A 22,399-nucleotide genomic window follows, 5' to 3' on the forward strand; every position below is an offset into this window, starting at 1 on the left:
CACTGTCTGCTGCACCTAGCTGTGCCACATACCTGACTGAAAATCGTGCCTACAGCATTCTCCCAAAGTGATCAAGTCAACCTTCATTTGAAGCTCTCTAATGAGGGAAAATCCTCTATATACCAGGTACTATTTTCTAGCTACATTTCCCTATCCTGGGAGGCATAGTGGGCAGAGCACTGGACCTGGAGTGAGGAAGACTTGAGTTCAAATGTGGCTTTAGACACTTACTATATGTATGACCCTGGGAAAGCCTGCCTTAGTTTTCTGATATGTAAAATGGGAAGGTAATAATAGTGCCTACCTCCCAGGAAGTTGTTATAAGATTAAAATGAGATAATATTGGTAGAACACTTTGCAGACTCTAAATGGTAGCTAGTATTACTCAGTTCTTGTACAGTTGATAATGTATTAACTTTTATTCTTTCACATTGGATCATTGTTATAATAAGACAGGACTTATTAGCTAATTGAATATCTCCAGCTAAGCTGTAGGCTTTCTGATTGCCTAGACCTTGTCTTCTTCTCTCTTATTATGCCTTTAAAGGGCCTGACATAGAACTGGGAATATTTGTGCATGTTCAGTAAAATGCCTGGTAAATGAATGGGCTGGAAGAGTGGGGAGGAAGCTTCTTGGAGGACCCAGGAGTAGAACTCAGTCTTGACAGATTACAATGATGATTAGGAGGAGGAGGAGGAGGATAGTGCTGGTGAAACTAATAGCTGAAATTTATATGGTTCTTAAGCTTTTCATACAAACAATATCTATGTGTGTATATATATATATATATATATATATATATGTATACAATATATCCTAGGTAGTGTGGATCATGTGTACACACATGTGCATACTACACATGCATATCTATACACATGTATATACACACATATATCCATACCCACATACATGTGTGTATGCATATACATGCCTCTACCTGCATATACACACGCATGCATATATGTATGCGTGTATGTGTGCATTTATATTTGTAATATGTGCATGCAATACCTTCCTTATGCTTAAAACCACACTTAGACTTTTGGAACACCCTGTACAATCTTGCTTTTTCCTCCCAACAGTACCATGAGATAGCTAGTGTTATCTCCCTTTGAGATTCTCTTTCAGATAAAGAAATGAAAGTTCAGAGGGGTTAAATATTTGCTCATAGTGCTATAACTTGTCAAGAAAGGTGAAATTTGAACACAGGTTTTTTGACTCCAAGTCCAGCTTTCCCCACAACACCTTGATGTAGAGGATCATAGATTTAGAACTGAAAGGGATCTTAAAACCCATCTTGTCCAACCTCCTCATTTTATAGTTGAGGAAATGTGGTTTAAGGTTTACCAACCCTTTACGTATATTATCTCATTTGATCAGGACTAGTGAAGAGAAAGAATGGGCTTTTGGGTGAGGGAGGGGAACACAATGCTAAAAGAGGGAAAGAACATCTGCTGAGAGTAGGGTGGGTGGCAGCTTGGAGGAGGGAAGAGGGGTCTGGTGGTGGGGGAAGTGAAGATAGGGTAGTGAGGCAATGAGAGGAATGAAAGGGCTGTCAAATGCCAAATTGAGACAGTGAACTTTGAAACTCAAGTTTTTGTTTTGGCTATATTATAGAATAGTTCTGCACTTTCCTTTGGTGGTGCCCTGTTCCTCAAGAGTAGTATCACTGATACCTGAGTGATCTTGGGCAAGTCACTTCTCTGGGCTTCAAGTTCACACATTTGTCAAGTGAGGAGTTTGGACTACATGACCTCTAAGATCCTTTCCAGCTTTAAGTTTATGACTCTGGTCTAAGGATTGAATCATGTGAATCTTAAAAGTTGAAAGAAACTCTTGAATCATAGCGTTCTAGTTAAGTGATCATCCAGTCTTTGTTTCCCAGTGATGGACTATGTCCTAAAGCAAACTATTTCAATTTTTGACAGCTCTAAATTACATGAAGTCAAAATCAGCTTCTCTGTAACTTCTACCTGTTGCTTCTGGTTCTACTTTATGTGTACAAAGAATAAGTTTAAGCCCTCTTCTGTGACAACTTCCAAACAATTATACCAAACCAAATGTCATGCTGCTATATCCTGCACCCTTTTCCCCCTTGTATTTTCTTCTCTGGACCAAGTATTCACTCCCAGTTCCTTCAACCAAGCTTCAAGTGGAATATTTTCCAGTTCTTGCACCGTTTGTGATATGTGCACAAATAGCAGTAAAACAAGGAAGAATGTGGTATGTATCATGAAATTATAGGAGTTTATTGGAGGGAGATCAGGGCAGCCTTAATAGATATGGTGGTAAATAGCTGGGTCTTGAAGACTGGGTAGGATTTTGACAGGTACAGACATGAGTGTGGTCATGGGGAAAGGCACTTGAAAGTGGATTGAACGTTGTGAGCCAAAGAGGCAGGGGCATGACTATGTAAGGCATGTTCCAGGACAGCCAGGAGCTCTGGTTCCTGTGTGGATGTGTAAGAGAAAGCAGAATGTGGTGTAGGGGATGGCAGGAAAGAAGGGGAGTAGAAGTCTGGTTTGAGAAAGAAATAAGGGAGAGAGAGCCTTTGGGGTGGTACTCAGGCCAAACTGAGGGAGAGCAGTCACTTCCCAAAAGGGTACCCCGTATCTGGGTCAAGCTGGGGCATAGTTAGATAGAAGCCCACGCTGTTGCCAATGAATCCTTGCCACATAGGTCTGCCTCCAGATCTAGGCCTCCTTATCCTAACCCCAGGCTCCTATGCTTTCCAACCAGCTCTTCTTGATCAAGGCCCAACCTGTTGCCCCCCTCCTTCTGCTGCTGAAGATCCCAGCTTGCATGCCCTGCACCCCAGTTACTGCCCTCTCTCCTGGATCTTCTTCCTTTACTGCCCCTCCAATTGATTAAGAATCTTTATTCCAAGATCTTAGACCCCATCTCCACCTACCTTAAGCTGCTGATTACTCAGGAACACACCTTTCCCTAATCCCCAGTGCCCATGCTGAACCCGGGGAGGGGAACCCCACCCCCACCCCCTTTTCCCGTCTGATGACTCTGGCATACAGAAGTGGCTCTCATTCTCTGGAGGGGAGGAGGGTCCCATGGGTTTCAAGGCAAGCCATTGAACCTAGCAGGGGTGATGGCGGGGTGCCAGTGAGGGGAAGCGCTGAATGCTTCTCTGCAGCAGAATGGGGAAAGGGAAAAGGGAAGAGGAAGAGGAGGAGCCGCGGCTGGCTTTGGGTCCTCTCCCTCCGGCCCCAGGCATCCCTGGCCTTGGGCACTGACTGTTCCTCACCCTCACCCACCCCACAGCCACTGTGCTGTCCTAGAGTGATACCCCATGTCCCCTTTTGGGTCTGGATGGTGAGCGGGGCTCGGAATTTGGGCTGCTTGGTTGTCAGCTGGTCTACTCAGTGTCTTCTCTACCCATTCTGAGCCTGCTCCCCTCCCATAGCTTCTTGACCACTTCTCAGGCCAAGGAAGCATTGAGCCTTATTTTTCTGAGACTGCTTGATCCATTCCTCCCCTCAGTCTCATGTATGTGGAACCCCCTCCTGGGTCAACATCCCCATCACTCTCTCCTCATCCAAGTCTTGTTCCCTATGTTAGCCCCCGTCCCAGTATCCTTACTCAGCCTCGAGTACCCCAGTCCTTGAATCTGTGCTGCTTCCTTGCCCCCTGTGCCCTTTCCCCTGCTCATGACCCTCTAAGCCTGCCTTCCTTACTCAGCTCATGTATCCCAGAGTCTGGTCTTTCTCTTGCAGTCTTTTGAGCCTGCTCTCCCTCCACCCCCATCACAGAATCTTGACATTTAGATCTAAAAGGAACCTTAGAGGCTAGCCCAATCATCTAGTCCACCTCTTTTCTTTTACAGATAAAGGACTATGGCCCGGAGAGGTTTAGTGGTTTGCTCAAGGTCATACAACTACTTAGTTGGAATTTTTACTCAGGTCCTCTGACTCCAAATCCAGTTATGCCAGTACCTAGGGGCCCTTCCCTAGGTCCATAAATACCTGCTTCCTTGTGTGTGCCTTGACTGAAGCTCCTGAGCCCCTAAACTCCCCAAAAGTTCTCCAGTCATTTGAATGTCTCCTCCATCACTCAGTGTTCGGTCACAGCTCTCCAGTACCTGCGCCCTTTCTGTAGCCCCTTTACTTTGCTTTAAATACCCTTGAATTCTTTCTGTTCCTCAGATCCCAGAATACCATTTCCCCTGCTTCCCTCCCCCACTTTACTCAGTTCCTTGAGTAAAAAAATAATCTGTTTAAATCTTGCCTCAGATACTTTGTAGCCATGTGACCTCAGACAAGTCATTAATTCTCTCTGGTAGTTTCCTCATGTAAAATAAAGAGGTTGGATTTGATGACTCTAAATTTTTGATTCTAGCTTTTTCATCCCACCCTCCTGACTTAGCTCCCATAGATCCTCAATACTCCAAGCCTTGAACTCCTCACTTCAACTCTTGGGCCATGATCTGAAACCCAAAACTCCATACTTAGCCCCTTCCTAGCCTACTGACTTCAGTGTCTTCACTTTCCCTTTTTCCATCTCCTGACTGAGACTTTTCAGCTAAGTGGGTTAGAGCTGGAGGGGCAAGATGACCCCAGTTCTGGCCTCCCTGACCCATCCCTTAAGTTTGTATCTTCTGAAGATCTTTTGAAGGAACTCAAGAGTTTTTAGCCTGGAGAAAAGATTTATAGGGGACTTGATCTCTATTTTCAAGCATTTCAGGGACCGTCATGTAGAAGATTGATTGGCTTTGTTCTGCTTAGTCCAGGGAACAGAACTGAGAGCAGTGGGTGAAGAGAAGCCAATTTTGGTTTTAAAAACTTGTTAAGCCTTATACTCTTTATCTTATCCCAAAGTGGAATGGGTTGCTTCTGAAGGTAGCATGTTCTCCCTTTCTTCTGGCCTTCAGATAAAGGATAGATTTGCCAGCAATGTTGCAGAGGGAGTCCTTTTTCAGTTGTGGGTTGGACTGGCTGGTTTCTAAGATCCCTTCAACCTCCAACATTCTGTGCTTCCTCCCCTCCTGTAAATGAGACCCAGTCTTCCTCCAGCTTTTCTCAAAGAATTCTGTTTCTCCTACCACCTGGTCCCTCCTCTTCATCTCATCCTTAACACAGGGCTCTATCCTGCCTTCATCCCTACATCAATTTTTCTAACACTGTTAGGGAGACCCTGTCCTATATTTATTCTTGCCTCAGGTTGGGTTGAGGGGTCCCAGGTGAGAATGGTTCTTCCTAATCAGACCTCAAATGTCAGGTTTCAGGTCACTCTGCCTTGCCCTTGCTGAAGCATCCTTGGCTACTTGGTGGTCTCTGTGACTTTGCCCCCTTTCTAATCACATCCTATTTACCTAGAGCAGGCTTCCAAGCCTTATGTTAGGGCTCACACAAGGAAGTGTGTTCCCCACGTATTCTTAGACTTCATTTCAATTCCTGATCAGGCCTGACCCCTTGCGTGCTTTTACTTAGATGGTTTTTTTCTTCCTTCAAGACTCCTACTCCAGTTGGATCTCTCATGTTATGTTCTTTATTTAATGCCATAGCTAAGATGATTGGCACAACCAGGACCAAGTAACTGTTCACATTTTTTTATCCCAGGTTCCCAGCTCTTCTACCACTTTTCCAGCCTAGGAGTCCCTAGGATTTCTGGCCAGGAAAGTGGTCTCTCAGAATCCCATTTTACAATTTTTGTTTTGGTTCAGTTGTGTCTGACTCTTTGTGACCCCATTTGGGGTTTTCTTGGCAAAGATTCTGGAGTAGTTTGCTGTTTCCCTCTCTAGCTCATTTTACAGATGAAGAAACTGAGGCAAACAGGATTAAGTGACTTGTCCAGGCATACAGTTAGTAGGTGTCTGAGACCAGATTTGAAATCAGGCCTTCCTGACTCTAGGCTTGGTGCTCTATCCACTGTGCCACCTAAGTGTCCTTTTACAGTTTTAAATGTCACAAATACTAGTGATACCTGGATGGTCCTGCATTCCAGCCTACCCGTCTTCTCTTGCACTGGCTGTCCCAGATTTTCCCACTCCATCTTTGGTTTCTTGCATACACAGAGAACCAGTTTTAGCAAACATCCGTGTTATAAGAAGAAAGGGATGTAAGAAGAGGGAGTTTGTGTGACTGTCTACAGAGTTTGCATGGGGAGGAGATACTAAAAGACAGGACTATCTGCTGAATAGATCTGAAGGAACATGTCCATGCAAAGCATTTGGGGAAGAAGGATAAAAGGTAGAGAAGGCAGGTGGGACACCTTCTACCCTGCCCTGCTGTGCCTGTGAGTAGCACCTCATATGGAAGAAGGGAATTGACTGACATGTGTTTTTCTCTCCCTGAAGACTGGCCTGAGGGTGAGGAACTAATTGTCTGCATCATGGCAAAGCGGGAGGGCAGTACCAGCCCAGTAGTTCGGCAGATTGACAAGCAGTTCCTGGTATGCAGTATCTGCCTCGATCGATACCATTGCCCTAAGGTTTTACCCTGCCTGCACACCTTCTGTGAGAGGTAAGCATCTTGGGTGCATGCAGAGGTGATGAGGGAACTACAGTGTTCCTTCTCCCTGACTGACCCTGGATTCTCCTGCCCATATTATGATGATACTGACATCTTTCCTACCTCTTTGCAGGTGTTTGCAGAGCTATATCCCTGCACAGAGTCTGACATTGTCATGTCCTGTATGCCGCCAGACTTCCATCCTCCCCGAACAGGGTGTTTCTGCTTTGCAGAATAACTTCTTTATCAGCAACTTGATAGAAGTAATGCAGAGGACTCCTGATGGAGGCCGTGATCCCACTGCCCCTCACCCACTCTGCGCTGTGGCTGGGCGTCCTCTCTCCTGTCCCAACCATGAAGGCAAGGTGGGCCCAAGAGAGGGCCAGTGAGGCCAGGGTTGTGCCTGTCTGGACAACATAAGGATAGGAAGGGGAAATGGGTGGGGAGGAAGAAAAGACAGGAGTAGGCTGAGGAGTAGTTGGGACAGTTGGGATAGAGAGAGTTGGGGCCTCTGGCTGGTTGAAGGAGAGACCAGTGGGAAGATGGGGCAGGGGTTGGCTAAGAGATTACTGGGATGGCTAGCTATTGTGGGCTCTAGCCCATCAGTTTCTGCTTGTTTGCTCCCAGACAATGGAGTTCTACTGTGAGTCATGTGAGACAGCCATGTGTGGGGAATGTCGAGCTGGGGAACATGGGGAGCACCGCACTGTGCTGCTCCGGGATGTTGTGGAACAGCACAAGGCAGCCCTGCAGAGACAGCTGGACACCGTGCGCAGCCGGTAGGAGTGGTCAGGGTACGCTGGAGCTGTGGGGAGCAGGGACCCTGGGAAAGGGGAGAAGGAGGGCTGCTCAACTGGCCCCACTCCCAGCCTTAATAGAATGAGGCAATGGATTCAAATCCTGTATCTCAGAAAATTACCAGCTCTGTGACCCTGGGCAAGTCATGCAAATCATTTGTGCCTCTGTTTCCTTAGTTATAAAACGAAGGAATTGGACTTGATGGTTTCTAAGTTTCTTTCTGACTGAATCTTTTGATCCCTCACAGATTTCAATGATGGCCTTCTTTGCCTGTTCCCCTTCTAGGTTGCCCCAACTGACAGCAGCCATTGCCCTGGTGGGAGAGATCAGCCAGCAGCTGGTGGATCGGAAGGCTGAGGCACTGGCCCAAATCAGTGGGGCTTTTGAGGAACTGGAGCAGGCTCTGCAGCAGCGCAAGGGGGCACTGGTCAGGGACCTGGAGGCCATCTGTGGGGCCAAGCAGAAGGTGGGCTCCCAGCCCCCTTTCCCAACTTCTACCCCTAGTTTGCCCATCCTTTCCCCATTCTCCCATCCTGTTCCTTTTTTTTTGTTCTCCCCATTCCATTCCCTTATCCCCTTCCTTATATGGGTCCTTCTTTTTCTCTGGGTCTGTCCTCAGCACCATCCCCACTGTGATCCATAGTGCCTTCTGTGCCCTAATGATATTTATTCCTGCTGAACCCTATAGGAATGCCCCTTCTATGCCCCATGGTGCTCTCCCTGCACCCCACAGTGCCCTCTGCATGGTGCTTTCCATGTGCCATCATGGTACCCCCTTGTCCCATATCCCTGTGCTCCGCGTCCCTGCTGTGCCCCAAGGTGCACTCACTATATCCCCCGGTGTCCTCTGCATGTTACCCTCCCAGTGCCCCTATGGTACCCTATCTATGCCCCCACGGTGCCCGCCCCATGCCCCCAGGTGCTGCAGGCCCAGCTGGAGACACTGCGTCAGGGCCAGGAGCATATTGGGAGCAGCTGCAGCTTTGCGGAGCAGGCCCTGCGTCTAGGCTCAGAGACGGAAGTGCTGCTCGTGCGCAAGCAGATGGGGGAGCGGCTGGCGGCATTGGCCAGCCAAGCCTTCCCTGAGCGGCCTCATGAGAACGGGCAGCTGGAGCTTCTTCTAGAGACGGATGGCCTGCGCCGCTCTATTCTCAACTTGGGTGCACTCCTTACCACTAGTGCCACAGCCCACGAGACAGTGGCTACAGGTGAGGGCCTTCGCCAGGCGCTGGTGGGGCAGCCAGCCTCACTGACTATCACCACCAAAGACAAAGATGGGCAGCTTGTGCGCACAGGAAGTGCGGAACTTCGAGCTGAGCTGACAGGCCCCGATGGGGCTCGCCTTGAGGCCCATGTGCTGGACCACAAGAATGGCACTTATGAGCTGGTCTACACCGCCCGGGCAGAGGGTGAACTTCTCCTCTCTGTACTACTGTATGGGCAGCCTGTACGGGGCAGCCCCTTCCGAGTGCGTGCTCTGCGCCCTGGTGACCTGCCCCCTTCTCCTGATGATGTCAAGCGCCGGGTCAAGTCCCCTGGTGGTCCCGGTGGCCATGTGCGACAGAAGGCAGTGCGCCGGCCCAGCTCCATGTATAGCACAGGAGGCAAGAGGAAAGACAACCCTATTGAGGATGAACTGGTCTTCCGAGTTGGTGAGTGGCGAGCTGTCCATCGTGACAGTTGAGGTCCCTGCAGGGTCACTGGGGTGTTTGGGATGGGGGACAGGAGGAACAAGGAGAGGGAAGTGAATTTCATGCCCCCTCAGAGCAGTGCTCTTCCTACAGGCAGCCGAGGGCGAGAGAAGGGCGAATTTACCAACTTACAGGGCATTTCTGCAGCCAGCAGTGGCCGCATTGTGGTGGCCGACAGCAACAACCAGTGCATCCAGGTAATAATCATCCCTCCAACCCAGCCACCAGGATATTGAGGTGACATTTTCTCTACCACCATCCACTCATCTGTGTGTATCCAGGTAACAGCCTTTTCCAAAAGACCAAGGTATTCAGGTAATGCTAGTCTCACCTCCACCCACTAACCAGGGTATTGAAGCAATTCAGGTTCTCAATGAATGTACAGCTAATATCCAGCCCTTAGCTTGCAGGGCACTCTGGGAAGTACCAAAAAAACCCAAAAAAGGTAGAACTGGTCCCTACCCTGACTCAGGGAGCATTTTTTAGCTAGGGAAGACTTGAATATATATGTAGACAGAGAGGAAGGAGTGAGTTGAGAGGGAGATTGAAAATATGGGAGAGCATATGGATGATTTTGAATGTAAGATCATGGAGTAGTAGATTTGGATTCAAGGGGAAGGCTCAGTCTAATAGAATGAGGACACCTCTTCTACCTTTGCCCTCCTCTTCCCTAACAACTAGTGAGTCAAGCAGATGGACTGTTTAGAAGGGTCTGGGGCTTAGAGCTAAGGAAGCCTCTCCCTTCAGTCTCTGCTTTCATCTGAGTCAAGTATGTTCCCTCCTTCTTACACCTCTTTTTAGTCAGCCTCCACAAGAGTTTGATCTGTCACTGCTCCTCCTAGGTGTTCTCCAATGAGGGTCAGTTCAAACTCCGCTTTGGTGTACGAGGCCGCTCTCCAGGGCAGCTGCAGCGTCCCACAGGCGTAGCAGTGGACACCAATGGTGACATTATTGTGGCTGATTATGACAACCGTTGGGTCAGTGTCTTCTCACCTGAAGGCAAGTTCAAGGTGAGAGGCATGCTCGGCTTATCAGTTTCCATCTTCCATGTGCTGAGCCTGAGAAGGGAGGAGAGATGAGACTATTTAGAAGTTAAACACTGGTCCATTAGTAGACCAGAACCACAGTTGAGCTGTGAAGTTAATGAGAATGAGTTTACTAGTTTCTCCAAGCTGGGGTCTCTTTGTACAACTCCTTTTTTTCTGTACAAGATCTTCTGGTTGCGGGCCTCCTGAAGGTTTCCGCTTTCTGAACTAAGCCCCTTAGGCCCTCTGGGAGAGCCCTCTGATCTCCTCTACTCTGTAGTCTCACATTTTATTCTCTCTCCTTTATGGAGCCTGGTGCCAAGGAGTCTTTGGAGAGACTCCTCTTTGGAGAGATAGAAGAATGAGATTGGATAAACCTTGCCGTGCTTCTTTGTTACTCTTCCTCCTCATTTTGGCATCCCTGTTTCCACGCTAGTCTATCTGTAAGACCCTATACTAGAACATGATGATTTCCCTACCCTTACCCTGTGCTGGATTGACCAGCTTAGCCCCATCTTCCCTTTCTGGACTTTCTGCAGACCAAAATTGGAGCTGGGAGGCTCATGGGACCCAAGGGCGTGGCTGTGGACCGAAATGGACACATCATTGTGGTGGACAACAAGGCTTGCTGCGTCTTCACCTTCCAGCCCAACGGAAAGCTAGTGGGTCGCTTTGGGGGTCGTGGTGCTACTGACCGCCATTTTGCAGGTATGGGGATTGGGTTGTAACCAAGAAACCTTGAAAATTGCTTAGAGATTCCCCACTACCTTGAGACTTTTTCTTCTTTGAAGACTGTGTCACATCTTCTTCATGTTTGACCTGAGGCCACCCTATCCACACATACCTACAACTCTGGGACTCTCCCCCAGTCTGAGAAGCAGAAGGCACCTGTACCTAACCATCAAATCCCCTACAAAGTGTTATCAAGCCTCTGCTGGATGACCTTCATGGAGAGCCTACTATTTCTCAAAGTAGCTGATTTGCCTTTCAGAATCCCAACCATTATGAGTTTTCCTTTAGGTCAAACCTAAATCTCTGCAACTTCTACCCATTACTCCTAGTTCTTCTCTCCAGGGCCAAATAGAACAGATCTGATTTCTTTTCTGTGTACTGTCTTCTAAAACTTAAAGGGCTGGAATCATGTCTCATCTCTCTCCTCTCTCCAAGCTAAATATCCTAAGTTCTCGCAACTGATCCTCATGTGGACTGGTTTCCATTGTCCTCATCATCCTGGTCCCCCACTTCTAGATGTGCTCCTTCTAGTCACTTTCTTAAAATGTGGTCTTCAGAAACTGAGCACAGCACTCCAGAGGTCATGACTTCAGGGCAGAATCGTGAGACCATCAGTTTCATCATTTGGGAAGCAATGTTTCCTTTAATGTAGTCTAGGGTCCCAAAAGTTGTTGTGATGATGTTCTGCTGTTGACATACTGAATTTGCAGTCCACTAAAATCCTCAGATATCTTTTCCATGAGTTGCTGTGTAGCCATGTCTCCCTTATCTAATACTGATACAACTGACTGTGTGTGAGTGTGTGTGCATGTCCATAGAACTTTATATTTTTCCCTGTTAAGTATTATCTTATTAGATTTAATGCATTGTTTTTGCCTGTCATAATAATGTTTTTGGGTTCTTGTTCTGTTATTCAGTATTTTAGGTATTCCTTCCAGATTTGTATCTCAACCAATTTGATAAAGATGCCATTCATATAAATCAATGATAAAAATGTTACATAACACAGAGTCAAGAGTAAATCCTAGGGGAGGAAAGAGGGGACCTGGACTGCTAAAGACTTCCCTCTAAGTTCATGTTGACCCATTGGTGGTTTCTCTTTGGTTCTGTTTGTCATACTATTTTAGATTGCTCCTCACTGTTCTCTTATTATCTGGTCAAGAATAGCATGACTTTGTCAAAATTCTTTGCTGAAATCCCAGTGTTTCGTCTCTGTAGCATTATCCTGATCTACCAGACTAGTGACAGTCAGAAAAGGGAAATGAGGTTAGTCTGGAATGACCTGTTTTTGATGAAGCTATTCTGACTGTTTGTGGTCAATGCATCTTTTTTTTAAATGCCCAGAAATCTGCCTCTTTAACATTAGGATTAAGAACAGGGCTTTTTAATGTGGGGTCTGTGAACTTGCTTTTTAAAATATTTGGAAAACAATTTCACTATAATTGATTTTCTTTGAAATCTTGAGTATTTTATTTTGCATATCTAAAAAAGTGATGTCAAGAAGAAATTTTGCCAGACTGCCAAAAGGGCCCATGGCACAGAAAAGTTTTAAGAACTCTGATAGAGAATTTTATATTTAGAGAATTTGATAAGAAAACCTCATTGGCTTATTTTGAGGTTCTACCTTCTTCCTTTTTTTTTTTTTAAATCAGGATGGCATTTTCCCTTCTCTAATCTTGTAGCACTGCTCTCATTCTTCATGATTTTTCTTCTTTAAAAAGTATTATATTACTGTCCAACATATTTCACAAATAAGGTAAAAGGAAAAAAACCTAATTATTAATGATTGCACATGAAACCACAAACTTGCATTATTTTTCATTTGATTTCTTTAAAAAATGTGTGTTTTCAGTTAACCAAAATCTTCCTGATTCCGTGTTCCCTTCTCAGTTTCCTTCCTGTGCATTTCTCCTTTCTTTCAGAATCTTGGGATGTAATTAGTCCAGGTTAAGTTCTCTCCTATCCTCCTGTTTGGGTTTCCACTCTGTTTACCATTTATCCTTCCCAGTCCAAATATTATCTATTTTAACAAAGAAACCAGGAGTAGAATATGAGTTGATTAGTTCTGCCTTCCCTTCATTGTCCATTATCATCATCCCATTTACTCTAAGCAGCAATTATAAGTGTGCGAGCACAAGCGTGGCACTTAACTTCTGTCCACCAATAGTAGTAACCTCCCAGGGTGGTTGTGAGGATCAAAAGAGGTGCTGTGCTTTGCAAACCTTAATGATCTCTCTAAAGGTCTCTGAGTAAGAAAAAAAACACCTTTTTAGTTCTTTTTATTGGTCATCAACAGCTTCAACTCATTCTGAGCTTTACCACTATTGACACTATTTTTGGAGAATCATGCCACTCTTATATTAATTATGAGTTAGCTGTCTCTTTTTATTTTTTGTAATGTCTTTTTTAGCATCTGAGTTCATTGGTGTTTGTGTTATAAGTATTTCATTCTTAAAAATATTCCTTCTTTTGACCCAGCAAAAATACCAGACCACTGGCTCCTATCTCTCTTTCCAAAGAGTGCTTTGAAACACATTCGTTCAAACAGAAAGTGCCTTCGTGTGGGCCTGACTTTCCTCTTCTCTCAAAAATTTTAAGATAGAGTTGAGTAGTCCTGTCCTGCCAAGGTTCTTATCACTTCTACTGCAGTGCAGTTAAGTTCAATGTAGTCATTTATCAAATACCCTCTGCCTGCAGGGTGTCATGTGGGGCACTAGGGATACACGGAAAATACACAAACCGGATCTTGCCCTCAAAGTGCTTATAATCTCCTGGAGAAATACATGTACAAAGATAAGTAAATATGAGAGAAATTAATGGAGAAAGGGGATTGGAAAAGGCTTCCTGGAGGAGGTCAAACTGAGCTAACATGACTTTCTCTGCAATAAAAAATGGTAGAAATCGTTTTAGTTTAACTTTCTTTACATAATTCTTTTCCTTCTTGCTTTTTTGAGCACTCATTCAAAGCTTTCCCAGGGGAGTATCTTCTTCTTATCAGAGAACCATTGACCCCCATCTATTTCTTTTAGTCTGAGATTTCTATTCTTGTAATACATAGCAGCCAAATACCTTGGTTTTGTGTTTGTGTATATGTTGTTTTTTTTTTTAAATCTACCTTGGAAGGCAGATACAGTTGAAAAGAATCATGGATGTCATTTAATCCAACCTCCCAATATATAGGTTTTTCATTTGGTTTCCCTAGCAGATGGTCATGAATGTTCATAACAAACAAACAAAAATCCTTTCTGTCAGTCTTTAAGACTGCTCCCAGCCTAATGATACAACCTCATAATTCTCAAAGTTTAATCTATGGTCTAGCCTCTTATGATATTGTATAACAATAGAATTATTTAATATTTCAATGACTTCCTCTGTGTTGGTTGGAATCAGGTCTATGTAGTAGTTTTCTTAATTGCTTCCTTCACTTTCTGAAAAATAAAGGTATCATTAAGGCAAATCAGGCATGCGTTATAAGGGAGAGGAGTCCAGCAGATGTCTAGATAGTTGGGTAACCACCCTTTTCTATGTCTTTTCCCCCTTTCTGCATGTGGACCCACCCAGTTCATTGCCCTCCACTGCATGTTAGTGTACACACACATACACACACACACACACACTCACATACTCACATACACACACACACACACACACACACACACACACACCACACACCACACACACACACACACACCCCTGCTGTCCTAGGACCACCCAGTGAATCTCTGAGCAATTTGTGAGAGCTATAGAAACTCTTTCTTACTGCTGCTTCTCTCCGGTGTCTTAAGGTCCCCACTTTGTTGCTGTGAATAACAAGAATGAAATTGTGGTGACAGATTTTCATAATCATTCAGTGAAGGTTAGTGACGTCCCCACAAACATCCTTCTGTATCTTCCCTCTCCTTCCTGTACTCTGGATCTCTAGGCCACCCTTCTCCCATGACTCTTTTCCTTCCCACAGCCATTTCTTTTCCCCTCTATTTCCCCTGATCTCTCCTGTCATCAGCCCCTGTCCCAGTGTCCTTCATGCTGGGTGTTTTTGAACTGGTACTAAGTCCTCCTCCCCCTCCATCCCAGGTGTACAGTGCAGATGGAGATTTCCTCTTCAAGTTTGGCTCTCATGGCGAGGGTAATGGGCAGTTCAACGCCCCTACTGGTGTGGCTGTGGACTCGAATGGGAACATTATTGTGGCAGATTGGGGAAATAGCCGCATCCAGGTGAGTCCTTATGGTCTCCAGTCCTTGGAGGTCTGGGAGGTTAGGGGCAGGGGACAGGCTGAACTTCCCTGACTTTCCCTCTGCCCTACAGGTATTTGACAGTACAGGCTCTTTCCTATCCTATATCAACACCACTGCAGAACCACTCTATGGCCCCCAGGGCTTGGCACTGACCTCTGATGGCCATGTGGTAGTGGCTGATGCAGGCAACCACTGTTTCAAGGCCTATCGCTACCTCCAGTAGATGCTCTGCTGACTCAGACCTGGATGGATAGACAGATGGACACCACCACTCCAAGGATGGGATAGGCCCAGGACCTGCGGGCCAGATCAGGAAGCAATGAATGTGGGAGCCATGTGCCCTTTACCACCCCAGGGCCTTCCCCAGGGATCTTCTCCCCATGTTCACCAGTTGACCTTTATCCTCCTTCCTTTCCCCCTCCCCCACACCCCTCATCCCTTCACGCTGCACTTTATTTATTCGGTTCCTGCTTTGGTGATTGGGGTGGAAGGGAGGTATGGGGGAGGTGACCAGGGTTGGGAGGCTTATAAAATCTCCCTCAGTTTACCGTCCTGCTGCCTGCCCACTTGCCCACTTACCCACATGGTTTTTGGTTTCTACAAGAATGTGCTAAGCTTCACTCCAACCCCTAGCCCCACTTAGATCTATACCCAAGTAGGGGTCTAAACCCCATTTAGGCCTGATCTTAGTCCCATCACGTAGATCAGTTGCTGCCAGTTCTTCTGGCCTGTCTCCAGGAGGAGCCTGGGGCTGTCACAGCCAAGGGTTCTGGCTGCCTTCAAGCTGCTTCACAGGGCAGTGCTGTAGGCTGGCAGGCCATGATTGCCCCTCTGCCCTCTCATACAAACTGACAGACAGACAGTAATACCCTTGCCCGGCCCGCTTCATTGTACAAAATAAACGGTCTCCGTGGCTTCTATTTTGATCCTTTTTGGAGAAGAAGGGGGAGAATACTGGTTCAGGCACTTCCCCAGTCCAGGAACATGGGGTGAAGAGATGAGCCAGGGGCTCTAAAACAGAGAAAGAAATGGGATGGAGGAAAGCAGGCAATTGTTCCCTTAGACTTTGACTCACAGTGTATTGTGGGCTCAGAATAGGCTCTTCTAATGGAGCTTTGAGGTTGGACCATGGTGGTAAGGGAGAGGGTTACCTCTGAGACTGTAGGTCTGCTCTTCTTTTTCCTTTATCCCAGGCCATGGTAGGGAACTTAAGAACCTGGAATGATCTAACATCAGAACAATCATCACCTGGGTAGAGATGGTGACAGGTATGAAATAGGCTCATAGGGCTTTGACAAGAAAGGGTTCTGGAGGTCAAGTTCTGACTTACGGAGAAAGGCCAGAGGGGTATGATGATAAAGAAGGTTAGGGCAGGTGGGAGAGCTGCTCTGGGCATCTTGTACCCTGAGGAAGGTGGGTTTCCAGGATTAACTTCACAGACTTAACACCTGATATTTGAACCAAAGCAGTGGGCAAACCTAGTCAGGCTCCTCAGAGATGCGTATGTAGTTCAATAAAAGTGTGAGCGATCCAGACTGAGGACCTAATTGTGAGGGTGCTACCACTTGTACACATAGCCAATACGGCTACCTGCAAAGAATGAACACCAGAATAGAAATTTAGAGGAACAAAGTGGAATAAAGTTCTAGAGGAAATTTCATATGGATGGACTTCCATAATCTGGGAAGGGACTAGTTTTTGGGTGGATTTGTTTCTAAATGAGGTGCCCTCCTGGATCCTTAGGGACATCCTTGAGGTATACAGTAGACTCAGCAGTACAATCAAAAATGACTGGACAGTGGAAAGAAATAACTTACTTATTCTTTGTAAGGAGCTTGAGGTTGGTGGGGAAAGTGTATGTGTGTGGGAATCCCAGAAATCCCAAATGAATGAAGGAGCTGAAGATGCTTTTAGGTATTTGAGGTATGGGGGAGAAACATACTTTTAGCTAATTCCCAGACTAAGGGAAATAGGTTTCATGCTTCGATATCTACAATGTCCCCTCCATGGGACATGTTTGGGTGGCATAAAGTCTGGTCACTAAATTGTTTCCTTTGAAGGAGTTAATGTGGTGGTATGGTAGGTTATATTACCCCAAAGTATCTCATCAGTATTTTCACTTGTTCTAGTGATACAGATCACAACTTACTCATGCCCATTCATCTTGTGTGGTATTTGTCCATGTCTTCCTATAAATATGCCACATCAGGACCACCAAATGTGGGAAGGCCTTCCTTATGTTTTCGTGATACTGTACTGGTGCCAGTGGAACAAGTGAAAGATGTTAAGAAGTTATTTCCTGTTCTTGTTGTGTAATTGGCAAGGTTTTTTTCCAATTATAAATTTATCCCCTTGCAATAATTACAATGACCAAAATTGTACGTGGGACATTGCACAGAAATTTACATTTAAACTTCAGTCCTGAGTGATGGTACCATTAGATAACTCCGTTTTACCAGCGATTTATAAACTCAGAGAGGTTGCCTGGTTACACAGCTAGTAAGTATCAAGGCAGGGTTTGAATTCAGGTCTTCCAGATTCAAGTACTCCAATGCCCCAACGTGGCATCCAGGTGACCTTTTGTTTATGGTCTAGGCTAGTGAAGTGCAATCTCTGACTTTCTACCACACTGAAAAAACTTCAAGTACTATTCCAACAAAAGATTCTATCTGCATTCTCAGGATCAACTTAGCCAAGTATGAAGAGGTTTGTAACCAATTTGGCTACCTGGTCATGTATTCTTTGGCTATGACAACCTATGAAACAAAGGGGAAAATATGGTCTACTTCTGTTTCTGTGGTGATGTTGGCAGATTGGCGGAAAAGGGGGCTGAAAGTGCTAAGTCTTGTTCAATTACCAAGCAAATATACTACCAGAGTAACTGAAACATATCAGTCTTGACACTTTTGGTGGGTTATCATATATCCTTAATTTCCAAAGATGGGACAACACAACTGGAGGATTGATAATCCCACTTTTCTGAAACAACCCTGACACTGATGGATCATGTGTCCATTAGTTAAACATCATAGAGGGGGGAGAGCAATCCTCATCTGGAGATATCAGAGATAAGAATCAAATTAGAACTGGGAAATAAGTCAATCCACTTTAGCAACAGGGTGTTTGCAAAATTGAAAAATCCAAGAGGAGACAAATGAAAAACTGTAGGGGAAAAATTCAGGTTTCAGGGAGCAGGGTGAACCGTCTCAAATCAGCATGTTGGGGAGCTGCCTGGTAAGGCTGTCTCCTTAAAGTTTTGGTCCTTTTATGATGGCTACTAGTATTCACCCTCACCCTGGCATCAGGGGTATATAGTCATGTGCCTATGCTTCCCTCAGATCATGGAGCCATTCAGGAACTACCTTTATCAGAGGTGTCCATTTTACTTCAGTGGATGACACTCCTTTGGGCTAGATCTGACAAGACTAAAGACAGAATCATAGAATTTTGGATTTGGAAGAGACTCCAGTTACCAATGAATCCAAATTATACATACCTGACAAAGAATACGCTCTGCAACATACCTGACATATAATCATCCAACCTCTGAAGACCTCCCATTTTGTTGAACCTACTGCTTCCCAAAGTAGCTGGTGCTTTAAATTCCTGATTAGCTCTCATTGTTGACAAGCTTTTCTTTCCATTGATCTTAAATTCACCTCTTTGCTATGTCCACTCAATGTTCTTAATTTTGCTTTCTTGAGATAAGAACAAATCTAGTCTTCTACATGACAACCCTTTATATCCTAGAAGACCACTATCATATCCATCCAGTCTTCCTAACTTCAGACTAAACATCACCAGTCCCTTCAACTGATCCTTTTAAGGCATGATATCTAAGTCCTCCACTGTCATGGTTGCCTTTCTCTGGCCACTCCACCATATAGCTATCCTTTCATGGACCCATAAATGGACCAGGGCAGAGTACAAAAGGACTATCACCTCCTTATTCTTGGATGCTATGCCTCTCAATTCAGTTTAAGATTACACTAACTTTCTTGGCTGCTGTATCAGACCAATGACTCATACTGAACTTAAAATTCTGTAAAATTCCCAGACCTTTTTTGGATGAACTATTGCCTAACTTTGCCTCCTCCATCTTGTACTTGTAGAGTTGTTGTTTGTTTTTTTTTTTAACCTAAGTGTAGGATTTTGTGTTTATACGTATTAAATTTCATTTTATTTGATTTGGTCCAGTGTTCTAACCTGTCAAGATATTTTGAAATCCTGATAGAAGGACCAAAGTCTCAGAGGAGACATGAGGTAAAGGGGCCAAGACCACAAGTAGAGGAGTAAGCCTTATCAAGGAAAAGGCACATCTCTTCCTCAGAGACTGAAGCAAATGAGAGAATGGAAGATGACATTGAAAAGATGTGAGGTACAAAACAGAATAAGAAGGATTTCAGGACAGATGGCCACAATTTTCTCAATATAAAGTAGGATCCTCTTGATAGGGAGGAGGGAAGAGGGGTTAGTGTAGGTAACCTGAGGAGAAAAGAGAATTCAAAACAGATACCTTAAGGAACATAATAGAGAATCGGGAAGAATAAAAGGATCATTGTGAAGCAGTGAGGACTCATCTGATATTAGATTGAAAACTTAAGAGTTGAATCAGTAGGGTTGTGTGACTACTTCTGATTTTGTTGTTCAGTCATATCCAACTCTTCATGACCCTCTTTGGGGGTTTCTTGGCAAAGATAATGGAGTTCCCTCTCTAGCTCCTTTTACAGATGAGGAAACTGAGGCAGAGTTAAGTGATTTGCCCAGGGTCACACAGCTAGTTACTTAGTTGCTATGACTTCTGATAGCAGTCAGCAATACAAAGTAGCAGTGAAGACAGAATAATAATAGGCAATTACCCAGAGTTGAAGTTTGACATAAGGTGAACAGTAATAGGACAAAGAGACAAAGTAATCATTGGCTAGAAGACATTGTAGAAGACGGTATACAATTGAACTGATTTAACCATCTGTCCAAGATTTTGAAGGAAAAGAAATGTAAGCATGGGTGAATGAGACCTGGAAAAGCAGGAAGGGATGAGTAAATAGATGTTGTAGAGGATAGGTATGGGGGGTAGGGGGAATCAGGATGGGGGATTAACCACAGGGAGAGAAAAAGGAGGTTGTGGTTAGAGAGGCGTTCCAAATGATAGAAGTGGGCTGCTTCTGGGTGAGATCAAGGGCATTACCATCCTTTCGTGTGTCTGAAGTGGGGTCAAGGTACAGATACATGGATACACTCCTTTCCCTACCCCTGTACTTATCCTACTTCTTTTAAATAAAGTATTCTAGAGCCATATTTTAGTATGAGGTATCACACCAAAATTCAGCAATAACTTCTAAGGTCAAATGGAATTTCTTGCATTAGAATCTTTAGTTTATCTTGCTTGTGTAGCACATGATCTGATGCAACTATCCCAGCTCCTACTTTAACAAGTTCCTTCAGGGTACTAAGAGTAGTTTCTAGGGGTTTGTCTAATGCTATAGGGTTTATATCTTAAGTGTGTTAGATATGGTGTGCTTCCCACCATCATTGCCAGTTGATATTGATTGATCAGTCATACTTAGATTTTAGAAAGGGATATTCACTAAACTGGCAAGAATAGTTCTTGCCATCTCCTTCCAGATAACTACAAAAATTCATATACTGTCTGAAAATAAGTCTACCAAAGCACACAAAATACTTATATAGATTGAATTAAAAATACTCCTTAAAGAATTAAAGAGCTGCAGTGCTCATGGCTAGGTCAATATGATAAAAATGACAATCTGGAATGCTAAAATTAATTTACATTTTTAATGTTTTAGCAATCAAAGTATCAAAGGGATGCTTTATAAAACTTGATGAATAGAAAATTCACTTTGAAAAATAAAATATCTAGAATATCAAAGGAAACAGAAGAGGGATAAAAGGGAAATAGCCCTTTCAAATTTTATATTATAAAGCAGCAGTCATCAAAACTATCTGGTACCGGTTAAAAAAAAAAAAGAGAGAGGCAGATCAATGAAACAATCTAGACAAAAATAATTAGAAAAAACAGAACTCAAAAACCCAGTGCCCAATTAACCAGAAAGCATCAATTACTTAAAAGAATTCCCTGTTTGATTAAAAACTTAGGGAAAAACTGTAAAGTGGTCTGGTGGGAATTAGTCTTGGACCAATATTTTCCACATTCCACAATACATTCTGAATGGATATGTGACTTTAATATTAAAGATAATTTCACTTAAAAAATTAAAAGAGGAGCAGGTCATCTATCTCAAAACTATGGGTAGGAAATGGGTTTTTAAAAAAATTACACACACACACACACATTTTCAATCAGAAGAAATCTGCTTTCTTTCCCTCCCTTAAAACCCGTATCTCAAATTGAGAAGGAAAGAAATACAAAACATCCGTAATAAACATACATAGTCAAAATAAATATATTGGCCACATCCAAAAACTTATGTCTTATTCTGCACTTTTAGTTTTCCATCTATCTATCAGGAGGTGGGGAAACAAGTTTCATTATTAGTCCTCTGAAATTATGATTGGTCATTATGCTGATCAAAGTCCCTGATTCCTTGAAAGTTGTTTGTCTTTACATGTTGTCATTGTAGAAATTGTTTTCCTTGTTCAATTCACTTCACTCTGCATCAGTTCATATAAATCTTCTCAGGTTTCTTTAAAATTATGCCCTTCATTGTATCTTATATTACAATAGCATTCCATTTCATCATGTTTATATAACATAACTTGTACAACCATTCTTCAACTTATGGGCATGCTCCAAGATTCACATTCTTTGTCACCTCACCAAGAGTTATAAATATTTTTGCACATTCTCAGAGTTTATTTTGTTCAGGACTAATTCCTTCTTTAATCTACCCTCATTCTAATTCTCCCTTCTCCCCTTTTGCTACTATTTCCCTGTTCAGTAACATGTATTTCTGCACCCAACTCCGTGTGTGTGTGTGTGTGTGTGTGTGTGTGTGTGTGTGTAGGGGGTATTCTTCCCTCCTTGACCAGTTCAGATGAGAGGGAAATTTTGTGTCAGCCACTTCCCCCTTTGCTCCCTCCTTGTGTGTATAGATATTTACCTTCGTACGCTGATTATGTGAGATAATTTCCCCTACCTTTCCCTTCACCTCCCAGTAAAGTTCCTCTTCTGTCTTCCCATTCTTCTCTTAAGATCATTAAGACAAAACCACTCCTTAACCTTATCTAATTAGAATCTCTCTGTGACTCATGGGACATGTGAAATCTTTCTATATGTGGATATAAGTACTTTACCCTTATTTAGTACCTTATTATTGTTTATTCATGCTTACATTTTTATGTTTTTCTTAACTCCTATGATTGTACTTCAAAGTTTCTATATAGTTCTGTTTTAGGTTTTGTGTTTTTTTTGGTCAGGAATCCTTGGAAGTCCTCTATTTTGTTAAAGATCTATTATTTCCTTGTAGAATTATA

The 22,399-nt window shown here is 44.0% G+C and overlaps 1 protein-coding gene across 4 annotated transcripts in view; it reads left to right on the top strand.

Annotated features, from left to right (window-relative positions):
* The window catches only part of TRIM3 (tripartite motif containing 3), a 37,824-nt gene extending 21,960 nt beyond the window's left edge, over positions 1 to 15,864 (top strand). For 2 of the 4 annotated variants that reach the window (XM_072610131.1, XM_072610132.1), the window contains 11 exons: positions 6,309 to 6,474; positions 6,596 to 6,827; positions 7,090 to 7,241; positions 7,546 to 7,726; positions 8,180 to 8,912; positions 9,045 to 9,148; positions 9,794 to 9,961; positions 10,516 to 10,684; positions 14,494 to 14,564; positions 14,783 to 14,923; positions 15,015 to 15,864. In XM_072610131.1, the coding sequence (XP_072466232.1) occupies positions 6,309 to 6,474; positions 6,596 to 6,827; positions 7,090 to 7,241; positions 7,546 to 7,726; positions 8,180 to 8,912; positions 9,045 to 9,148; positions 9,794 to 9,961; positions 10,516 to 10,684; positions 14,494 to 14,564; positions 14,783 to 14,923; positions 15,015 to 15,167 (2,270 nt within the window). In that variant the 3' untranslated portion in view covers positions 15,168 to 15,864. Of the gene's footprint in view, positions 1 to 16; positions 127 to 6,308; positions 6,475 to 6,595; positions 6,828 to 7,089; positions 7,242 to 7,545; positions 7,727 to 8,179; positions 8,913 to 9,044; positions 9,149 to 9,793; positions 9,962 to 10,515; positions 10,685 to 14,493; positions 14,565 to 14,782; positions 14,924 to 15,014 lie in introns of those variants that run through there. The other 2 variants (XM_072610133.1, XM_072610134.1) reach the window with 2 other exon arrangements.
* The last annotated feature ends 6,535 nt before the right edge of the window (positions 15,865 to 22,399 follow it).

This window comes from Notamacropus eugenii, chromosome 5, assembly GCF_028372415.1.
Source record: "Notamacropus eugenii isolate mMacEug1 chromosome 5, mMacEug1.pri_v2, whole genome shotgun sequence".
NCBI lineage: Eukaryota > Metazoa > Chordata > Mammalia > Diprotodontia > Macropodidae > Notamacropus > Notamacropus eugenii.